This window comes from Notothenia coriiceps, unplaced genomic scaffold, assembly GCF_000735185.1.
Source record: "Notothenia coriiceps isolate Sejong01 unplaced genomic scaffold, NC01 NC01_scaffold00025580, whole genome shotgun sequence".
NCBI classification, from domain to species: Eukaryota; Metazoa; Chordata; class Actinopteri; order Perciformes; family Nototheniidae; genus Notothenia; species Notothenia coriiceps.
Window position 1 is genome coordinate 1 of NW_011358281.1, and position 11,260 is coordinate 11,260.

Here is an 11,260-nt window from a genome sequence, read left to right on the forward strand (position 1 = left end):
GCCATGAAGTTGGCTTTGATCCTGTGTAGTTGTTGATTGTCCAAAGGAAACCGGATAAACTGTTGGATGATATGTGGTCTAGAGAGCGCGTTGATGGTTTGGTTTATGGCACAGCTGACTGATGGTTGCGATATTCCTAAATCGTCGGCATTGCAAAGTTGCATTTTCCCTGTTGCTAAATATCGTAGTGTTGCCAAACATTTTATTTCCGGACTAATCGGGATTGTTATTCTGCATCCCGCACTAATTCCACAACAAGTTTGATACCCTCACGATTTAGCCTATATCTCTTGATCAATTCACAGTCTTCCATTGTCTCCAAAACATTTCGTCTCTCAGCCATTTTCAGATTCTTTGTGAATAGGTCTTACTGAGTTAGGAGTCCTCTCGAGGACTTTTAAGCTCTCCCAGACTTAGGTGCTACTTTTAGGCCTAAAATACTTTGTGAATTGCTCTTAGTGAATAAAATTAGGAGTCCTAAATGTAAGACTGACACGCCCATTATGCTTAGGAGTTTCTCCTAAATTCGCCAGTTAGGGGCTACTTTTAGCCCTAAAATCCTTTGTGAATACGGCCCATGGTGTCACAATGAAGTTATTTGGCAACCAGCATACTGTGCAGACAACCTGTGATTAATCAATCAATGTTACACCTCTCCAGGTAATAACTAGCCTATATTTTGATTCGTTTAATGTAATTATCTGAACAAGAGTTAACCTTACATCTGACCTATTTCACTAAATATGGACAAGTCCCTACAATTAAAAAGACCACCTAAAAAAATAACAACTTCTATATTCTATATTTTGCTTAGACATTACCATAGTGGTTATCAAAACCTATTGCAACATGCCATACTTTACCTTTTCCTTGTACTGTTATCTGTACTCAGCATTGTATCTCTCCTCGTCACAGGCTCCTGGTTTCATGTCCGATGTCTCTGGAGTCCCTCATCACAGGTTCGGCAGGCATAGGGGACACAGAGGACCTTCAAGAGGCCACAGGCCCAACAGGAGGAAACCTGTTGAAGTGGTAAGCTCACAAAGACACTATAGCTGTACTCAAATGGAAAAGCAATACAAAGTGTAATTATTTAAGTCTCTACTTCATTAAAGTCTTTAGTTCATACGTCCCATACTCCCTCTATTACTGTTCTTTTGTATTTGGATAAATAATCTATATTTTATGTTACTTGCTTATGTCTTTTATTCTGACTCAGTATTGGATGTCTGACTTTGAAAGTAGCTTACTATTAAACTTTAACATTGGTTTGGTCTTGAGTCACAATAATTAATTACGATGATTTCTTTCTGGTTTTAGTTGTTTTCCCCTTCATTCAAGGTAGGCTTTCTGTCATGTGATATCATTGTATCATACTTAAAAATGTACTAGAGCGTTTGGCAAAAACTCAGATTTTTTTAATTCTAATTCATTTTAAGGTTGACAATGTGACATTTCAGGTAAGAGTATGACTTGACTTTTTTCTTTTAATGTTTAGTACTTTACAGTACACTGTATGTTTAACATGAAAGGCCAGATATTTACTTTTTGTATGCGTTTCGTTCATAGAACACCACCGATGTCTCACTGAAGGAGGTAAACATTTTTATTAGATAGTTAACTTAAAATATGAAACCCACTCACTGTATGTTGTAAATCACACTATCTTATGAAATGTTAATATTTCCCTGACATTTTGTGTGAAACTCCTACAGGGGGAGAACATATTTCTGGCACCGAAGGTATTTTTCTGAAGAATCAATTTTGTGTGTGGTTAAATAATTATTTATTTATTTGTTGTATTATCATTACATTCTAATGACTGACACTCCATTCCTAGCAGGGTAGAAGAGGACCTCACCATCATCGGGTATAAATTATTATTTAACTCTTTTTAGCAATGGTTGCATTATCAAAGCTCAGACATAGAGAGAATGTGATTTGTATCGTTACTTCTTGTATAGGGAGGAAGACACAGGCCTCCACAGAGTGGGGTATGGTTTGTTGAACTCTAATTCTAGTTTTAAAAAAATATATTCTACATTGTTTACACTTACACTCCAGAATTTTGCTTGATTTGATATTAAATGTTTTTTAATACATTTTTCCCTTTTCTGTATTCTGCATTGTGATATATGTTTGTCTTTTCAGCAATATGTGAAGCTAATCTACAATGCCACTGAGCCGGTAAATTCCTGATATTCACTATATATCTAATATATTTAATATAATACATATTTCAATCATAATTTCTCTTTTTCCATTCAAAGAACATGGTCTCCATTGAGTTTGGGGTTTTGAAACCTGTAAGTACAGACAAGATTGATATACAAATTGATTTCTATATATTATGTCATGTTAAAACATGGTGATGCAAAACGCCAATTAAATCACCAGTTAATGTCCCAATCATATAATTACTGTTATACTGAACTGGGAAACACAGAACTTTGTGGAAATATCCAGTAAAACAAATAAAACTGTTCTCACATTTAAAGAAACTTCTGCAAATGGTGATTGACGTTGTTTGTTTAATTTGAACTCTTTTTTCAAGATAACCCTTGGTGAATATGCTGGAGAGGATGAAAATCCAGAAGAAGATTTCTGACAACTTTAAAAGGTGAAGGTGTTACTGGAGAGATAATATTTCAAATTAATCACCCGAACATCAATCTTCCACAGTGACTTATGCTGACAATGTTCTCCCCTCACACTTTCCTCAGGAAGAAAACAACAACAACAACAACAACAACTAAGTTTAATCAACCAACTTTAATTAAAGAAGATTGTGGTTTTCTATCCTGTAGTATATTCTGAGAAATGATTTGTGTTACCTATAAAATCCTAATAAACGTGTACTACAATAAAAGTCTTAAACAAATTACTTTAGCAAAGTTCTTTATTCGACATGTTTGAAAGCGAGGAGCAAATTCCTGAAACAAGCAAGATGGTTTCATTGTAGTATAAAAAGTATAAATTGCATTTGGGGGAAAGCACACCCCATTACATATTGCAGACAAATAAGGGGCATTGCCGAACACAGAAGTGCATTTTGAATGATTGAATTGTTGTTTTTTCCCATCTAAGGCTCAAAAAGGAAGGGGAAGTTGGAGTTACCCTGGAGAAACAAAACAAAACAATTCTCAATCTTGCAAAGCTTTGACATTGACAAATTACATAAATCATGTTTTGTGTGCATGCATACAAATGAAAGTACATAAGCTTTAAAGGCATCAACATTGGAAATTATACCTCATCAATCCCTGGGCCGGAGGTGTCACCACGAGGATCAGGAGGGATCGTAGTAGACTCTCTCTTTGTCCCCATTGGCCATGTCTGATGTAGAAAATTATAAAAACACAGCAATTAGTCTAGACTGGTGCACATTTGTCTCCTTGGTTTATTAGTACATTTACATAAATCAATAGGTTGTACTCACTTTTTCAGTTTGCACCTTAGGCTGGGAAGGCTGCTGAAAATGGGAAGATATGCAAAGTACATACAAATAATGTCACATGTCATTACAATTTTGAAATTAGATACACAAATGTAGTCCTGAGACACCAACATTTCACAAATTAACAAAGAAACTAGATAATAGTGTTGAGCATGAAATATACAAACTGCATAAGGCATCTTTTAACAGTGCAGATGTTACAATTACTTATTCAACACTGGAATGGGACTGAGGTAACATGATTTCAGCAGCGTGTGGTCAAAAGGCAGACAGTCGATTTTGCATCAGAGTCACCGCAGATGACTCAGCATCTGCAGCTATGTTATCATCATTAAATGTTATCTTTAGTGGTTTTTCAAAACCCTTAATTAAAGGGGCAAAAGGATGTTGCTACACAATCACGTTTTAAAATGTTTTAGTAGTAGCTGTTCTTCGTGTTACTTTATTCAGTAAATGTGTAGAAGATATCAAATAAAGACATCTAGACTGCCCTCTACAAAGCAAATGTCTATTCAGTTAGGGTGGATTATTTCATGTCATGTTGCGTGTCTCACCTGCAGAGGGAGCTGTGGTCTCTGTGTGGCTCTCTCCAGCTGCTGCTGGCCGTTGTTGGGCTGCATCACCACAGTGTTCCTCTGCTGGGGATAGCCGTAGGGAGGCACAAAGTAAGGGTAGCCCTGTGGATAAAGGAATCACTTTAAGTCTGAAGTCAGCATCTAAATAAAGATGTTTAGGTTTGCACACAGGTTAAAACGTTTCCTACCTGCTGTCTGGGAAACTGAGGAAATCCATAAGATGGGTATTGAAATTGTGGAAACATCTAAAAGAAATTTAAAAAAGTTAATAATTTCTCTCCATGACTGTGAGAAGCAGCAGGTGAAGCGATAACGCTGAGTATTTAAACAAAGTATCCGTGTGTGTCCATGCTGTTTGGTTGTACCTGAAAAGGGTTTTGGGCCTGCTGAGGAACTTCAGGAGCGTTGGGATCCTGTGGAGGTCCAAGCTGCTCTTGCTGGCCGTTGGGGAACATCATTGGCATGAGTTGGTTTCCCTGATTGGGGAAAAACAGCTGAGGCCCCTGGGGCCTGAAGGGATTGGCTAATTGAGGGTTAAAGTTCACCATCTGTGGAAACAGCACCTCGGGCCGCTGCTGCTGGAACACATACTGGGGTAATATGGAAGACCCCTGGAAAATAGAAGATTTAAATCTTATTACTTGTATTCACAAATTGAAACTCTATCATCTGACATGTGTTGTAGCTCAAGGTGGTAAGTGGATCGCAAAACAGTTTTCAATACCTGTGTTTGTCCCAGAGTTGCAAGAGTTAGTCCATTCAGTCGTAGGATCTGAACACACAAAAGGGTTGTTTTAAACTTGATACCACTATTCCTGTATAACAATTTCAACTTTATTTAACAGACAAAAACAAAAACCTATATTTAGGCCTACCTCGTTGCTGTTGCTTGCAATAATTCCAATCTGCAACTGTAAAACACAAAAAATAACTCTTTATCTCTGACATTTCAGATGACAACAAATATTTACTTTAGCAAGACATCCGACTTACTGGTAGAGAAAAGCTAGTCCTGAATAGACAGATCAACACAAGAGCAGTCGGCAGCTTCATGATGTCCTACAGTCCATAAAAAACACAAAGCATGGTTTAATACATCCATATCCATAATATACATTTCTCAAAGACAAAAAAAAACTTTTACTAGAAACATGAGCATTACAAAATCAGCTTACCTCCTGTTGTTTCTCTGGTTCTGTTTCTCTTCCTGTTGCCTTTCTCCTCACCCTGTTGATATTCCTTTTAAATTCTTCATGTGAGCTGATATAGTCCCCTGCCCACTCCTCCAGACAATGTGTGGTCAGTGACAGACATTTCTCATGGCCTCCGACTCAGACACTTACAACACAGGGCAGGTAAGTATGTTATTAGATGTAATTTGTGTCTCTAAACGCCATGACACGGTCTCTGCCAAGTTGTTAACAAACCCCTGAAGTATCTGAATTTAAATGTCATGTGTTTTCCACGAACCCTATAACGTATAGGTGAACGTTTTGCTTTAACAGGCCAATGAGCTTTGATTTAAAGGGCTGTTTTAGTAAAGTACACTTCTTTATGTTCTCTTGAGTAAAGTTTATGTGCATAGTTTACAAGTGTGGTGCTTCAGGATTTAATTACAGACATTGGAACCCGACATATTTTTTTGGCTTGTCATGAGAAAAAAAAAAACAAACAGGAGCTGGGAGCTTATTGTCAGACATTTGTCACAAGTTGTTTATCATGCACCAACTGATGTTGCCATCTATTTGGTAAATGATATGTTATACTGTAATAATTGACTGAGTTGGAATTTAAGTTGAGGATACACAGCAATGAATATATGAATTCAAATATCTTTAGAATCCAACAACGGGTGTATGACTTTCACATCTCCATAGTTCACAAGGCACAGTAGCAATTTTCTAAAACAGCGTTGATAAATAATTCAAAAGCCAGGGACTATATTTTTACTGTAATCTGTTTTCCATGCACACTTGTGCTTTGGATATGTTTGTTTTTCTGTGCTTGGTTGTATCTTATTTCAGGCTAAAATCAATATTATACTTTAACTTAAACTTGCCCCTGTTTGCAAACCTGTGACCTACATGCTTTTTGTTTTAGAGCTGAAATGACGCTTTACAGCAGCAAAAGCACAGGTGGTACTAAAAACATTAACAATGGCTGTGTTCTATTCAAGCGTCATGAAAATGATTTACACCTGTACTACAAAAACTCGAAATGTTGCCAAGTACATTTGTCTAATATCTAGTCATAATATGTCTTTGCACTTGCTATAAGCCATAATAACTTCAGAAGTAACAATGCAGTGAGATACCGGGTCTTGTTTTAAGACAATGCATCATCTTGTTAAATCAAATAATCTTATTTTGAGTTGTATCTCAGATTAAAAACACTTTTTTCACATATTTATTGGAAAATCACCAACTAACATCAAAAAAGCAGAACACTTTTGAGCATTTGCGGCTTATATTGTAACACAACATTTCCTGATTCTGGTAAAATATAGTTCAAAATAAGTTTTCCCAGCTAATAACAAGATCTGATTTATCTAAATATCCCTTCTTATTTCAAGAAATCTTACCAAGCTAATTTGTACTTGTTCTATTGGCAGATTTACTTATTTCAAGTGAAAAAACCTTGTTTTCATAATTTTTTCAACTCGTTTTTGGAGCAGCATTTTTTCCAGTGTGATTTTCCCATTTGTGACATCTCAAAATGTCTTGCAAGAACAAAGCCTCTATGTGATAGATGTTTTATGTTGCACCACCATAGCTCACTCCAGCATTAGCTTCGTACTGTGTAACTCCTCACCATATTTTGATTAACCCCAATGCACCAATGAAACCCCAAAAAGCCCATTTAATTATTGGCTTTGTTAAAACAATTATTATTTCCTTTTTCTCTTGTCAGCAAAATTCTTCAGCTATCTTCTTTATTGAAGTCATGGTTCTTGAGAAATTGTTGTTTCATTTGTTTCAGTACTTATTATCCTTTAGATGGCAGCAGAGATCCACTATACGGTGCAACGATAATCCCTGTTTATTGGTGAGAATGTGTCAATACATTGGAGTGAAATCAGTGGATTCAACATCACAAACTTTGATTAAAGAATCGTTTATTTTATTTCACAGTTAACATGCCACACACTTGTTTTTACTGAGATTCATTAAGTTAGTCTAAAGTATTGTAATAATTAATAAGACAAACAGATTCCATTGTCATTGGTCGAGACAAAATCATACAAATCAAGTTTTATTATCATTTTGATACTTCTTGCATATCTGATTAAAATGTATCACTGTCATCTTAATAATCTTCATGACGAACTCCCCCCTCACAGGGAGTGGTTGTAGTAGCTTCAATGGGAGCTGGAATCTGAGGAAATGAACAAAGAGTGAATGAATGAAACATCTAAAAAAGAGAAGCAATGATACCAGAGAGTGTTGATGATGTTATCCACCTAGATCTATTACTTTTTCTTGTAAACTGCATAATATTACCTGGGTATCCACAGTGGCCTTCAAGGTGTTGTCTTGTTTCATATTCTGACGCTGGAGAGTGAAAAAACAACAGTTAGCCAGAGCAGCTTTCATCAGTATTCACATAGAGGCACAGTTCATTTTGTAACTACCCTGAATCTCCTGAATGGATCAGCCTGGAGGGGAACCTGCTGTTGCATGGCACCACCTGGGACCCCCTAAACAAAGGCAGCAAGGTTTTGTTATCCAATTGGTTTGTTTTATTGTTATCAACAAATCATGTAACCTGTAATAAAGTGTGTTGTGATGAGATGAAAACAAGATTGATTACCATCTGAGGCTGCTGAGGAGGATTCATTTGTGCCCCTTGAGGCACTCCCATGAAGGGAAACTGCCAGTAAGGAAAGACATAAATCAATGTTGTTGTTTTTTGTGGTACTATAAAGCCCGAAACAATATCAAGTGTGTTGTTATACAATTACAGTATTTGCAACACTAACCCCATTGACTGCAGGGACAGCGTACACATTGGCAATAGGGGCTGGAGCAGCAAAAGCAGGAACTCGTGGAACAAACTATAAGAGAGGGAGAAATATGTGATTGTTCATGTTGGGGTGTTTGTGTTTAAGTGTTGCTAATGGTGGATCGGATCAGATATTTTGTAAATATGGTCATATTTTAACACAATTCATGTAATGCATTAGCTGAATGCATTACATGAATTCTGAATTCCACCAATGCCAACTTGTGGTGTAGTTACAGTAAGAGATCAAACGAAACAAATAATTGTTACCAAATGTATTGTTGTACCATGCATGTACTGGACATGTTTTGCATTATATATTAACCTTTTTTGTTACAATGTCACATTTGTCTTTTTTATTGTTTTGACACCAAGTTTAGATCTTTCCAGTCAGCTACTAACACCCAGATTAAGGCAAGGATATAATACACATTTTAAATAACATCTAAGTCACTGACTCTTCTTATGAATTTTGAATTGTATTTGGTAATGTTCTTTGCTGTGGAACTGAGATGATCAATGGAAGCTTGAAAGACTCACCTGGACGAACTGCGGCTGCCCGATGAAACCTGCCCCTCCACCAGCTACCATGGCAGGGTTCAGGCCTCCTGCCATTAACCGGGGATACACCACTCCGTTTGCCATTCCTCCAGCCAACATCCCAGGGTTCATACCTGCCATCATCCCAGGGTTCATACCTGCCATCATCCCAGGGTTCATACCTGCCATCATCCCAGGGTTCAGGCCTCCAGCCAGTATCCCAGGGTTCACCACTCCGTTTGCCATTCCTCCGTTCATACCAGCCATCATCCCAGGGTTCATACCAAGCATAGCTGCCAACAACTTCTGTGTCTGTGTGAGGGGGAGAAAGTGCATTCTTAATAATACAATCTTATTTTGGAGAATGGCAATAATGACACATAAATTATACGTTTTTCTTACCTTGCCTGCATTGACCTGCATTTTGTAAAGAAACAACAGACAGTTACAAGCACTGCTTTGTATGTTAGATTGATACATAGATATATGGATTGTACTCACACAGCAGATGGTTGCAATAAATGTTGTAAGGAGAAGAAGCTTCATTTTGCAGTCTGAGACGTAAGAAAAAGACCAGAATAGGTGCATTAAACTCATAAAAAAACAATATTTTTGTAAAATATTAGTTGGAATATGAATACTTTTGTATTTTCATGTTGGATGGTTCCCACACATTGGGAAATTAGAAAATCTCAAGAGTGCAATACATACCTTTTTTTTCCTCTGAATTTGTTATGTGCCAATGAGGACTATAGTTGCTCTCTGAATTTAGAGCACCTTTTATCAGTCTCCGAGATTATTATGAGCCAATTAGAAAGGAGAACACTGACTTGTTCATAACCAATATTTGTCACCTGTGTGTCATATACCTTGTGATATGACATATTAAAGAATGTAACAGTGAGCTACTTATTTTCAAGTCACTTCACCATTCACTTCAACCATTTAACATTGTTCTCTACACAGCTGAGTGACCGCAAACAATAACAGAGTGATTCATTGTGTGGGGGTTTCTGAAAGCCACTGACCAAAATCCACCATGAACCATCAAAATGTTGCGGGTAATTGCCACAGCAGGCAAACAACTGACATCATCTTTAACTGATTTTATTGAGAAACTAGAAAAAATGTTACTGTATGCTTGATGTAATTAAGAACTATACCCTGAAAACAGTATGCTGTTTATCAGAGGATTATTGCGACATCAGGAACACAGCTAAGAATAACAACTTCTGTGTTTTTTAATGTCTGTGCAAATATCTCTAATAAAATCCAATGATTAAATACTAGTCATGTCTGTCGTCGCAGCTTTAAAATCAGCTGTGGTCTAGAGAGAATAATCAGTTAGGTCACAAACGTACAGTATTAACACAATATTCGTATTAAAGGCAATAAAGACCTTTATACTTGCAAGTATGACGTCTCCTCCAAAGGCAAGGCAAGGCAAGTTTATTTATATAGCCCCTTTCAACACAAGGCAATTCAAGGTGCTTTACAAAAATGAAAGACATTCAGACAAAGGCATTTAAAAACAGTCATTAAAAAGAAAAGATAATAAAAGAAACATTAAAAGAAAAAAATACATGAATAAAAAGTACATGAATAAAAAGTTAAAGTGCAGTTTAAGATATGAATAGTTCACACAGAAGTTCCACTTTACTGATGCCCTTCCAAGGTTTCTCCGAACATGAGCTGTGTATGCTTGTATGGCACATACGTCCCGAGCAGTATACACAGAGAAAACCAGCCAGGACAGAGTCCCCAGACACTGATTCCCTGGGGTTACCAGCCACAAATGTTCATTAACCAAAAACCAAACACAACGGCTCAGTTTCAATTAAAAGCAGCGGCAAAAAGAGAAGTCTTCAGCCTGGAAATGACATCCATTTGAACACAGACAGTGGCAGAATGTCCGTGTTAGTATTAGATCTCAGCGCTGCCTTTGATACTGTTGACCACAACATATTGCTAGACCGTCTTGAAAACTGGGTGGGAGTTTCAGCAACAGCTCTAAACTGGTTTAGCTCCTACTTGAAGGACAGAACAAACTTTGTCTCAATAGGCAATTACAAATCAACCCTGATAAATATGTCATGCGGGGTTCCTCAAGGCTCAATCTTAGGACCTTTGCTTTTTAATATTTATATGCTACCTCTGGCTGAAATTATTAAAAAGAACGATCTAAGCTATCACATCTATGCAGACGACTAGTCGGGAGACTACTCTCCGATTAGAGCACTGAGCAAGTGCATTGAGCACATCACTGACTGGATGACTCAGAACTTTCTCTAATTGAACAAACAAAAAACTGAGATAATTGTTTTAGGAGCAAAGAAGGACGGATTAAAAGTAATCACAGAGCTTCAGTCGGTAACTCACAAAGCAAGAAATCTGGGTGTAGTGATGGACTCAGACCTGAATTTTAACAGTCACATTACAACAGTTATTAGGTCTGCATACTACCACCTGAAGAATATATCAAGGATTACAAAACTAATGTCACAACAGGACTTAGAAAAGCTTGTCCATGCTTTTATTTTCAGCAGACTCGACTACTGTAATAGTGTATTCACAGGGCTCACAAAAAAATCAATTATTGGCCTGATTAGTGTGTGTGCATTTAGGCTCTGTTTTCCCTGTCAGTGGACAGGTAGTGTGTGTGAGATCCTTGTGGCTGCTGACTGTG

The 11,260-nt window shown here is 37.2% G+C and overlaps 1 protein-coding gene across 1 annotated transcript; it reads right to left on the bottom strand.

The window, feature by feature from the left end:
* Nucleotides 1–3,082: 3,082 nt before the first annotated feature.
* On the bottom strand, nt 3,083–5,087 carry odam (odontogenic, ameloblast associated). The gene is made up of 9 exons (XM_010783684.1): nt 5,026–5,087; nt 4,908–4,943; nt 4,757–4,804; nt 4,398–4,643; nt 4,221–4,277; nt 4,012–4,134; nt 3,440–3,472; nt 3,253–3,315; nt 3,083–3,118 (listed from the first exon to the last, which is right to left on the bottom strand). Exons 1-9 carry the CDS (start codon nt 5,083–5,085, stop codon nt 3,083–3,085), a joined length of 702 nt encoding a protein of 233 aa, XP_010781986.1. The 5' UTR covers nt 5,086–5,087.
* Nucleotides 5,088–11,260: the final 6,173 nt, after the last annotated feature.

Excerpts from the sequence above, each read along its gene's own strand:
- odam (XM_010783684.1), bottom strand. The coding sequence starts at position 5,085 with ATGAAGCTGCCGACTGCTCTTGTGTTGATCTGTCTATTCAGGACTAGC. Across the intron at positions 4,278-4,397 it reads AGGCCCAAAACCCTTTTCAG|ATGTTTCCACAATTTCAATA; the intron begins GTACAACCAAAC and ends AATTTCTTTTAG. Across the intron at positions 3,119-3,252 it reads CCGGCCCAGGGATTGATGAG|GGTAACTCCAACTTCCCCTT; the intron begins GTATAATTTCCA and ends TTGTTTCTCCAG.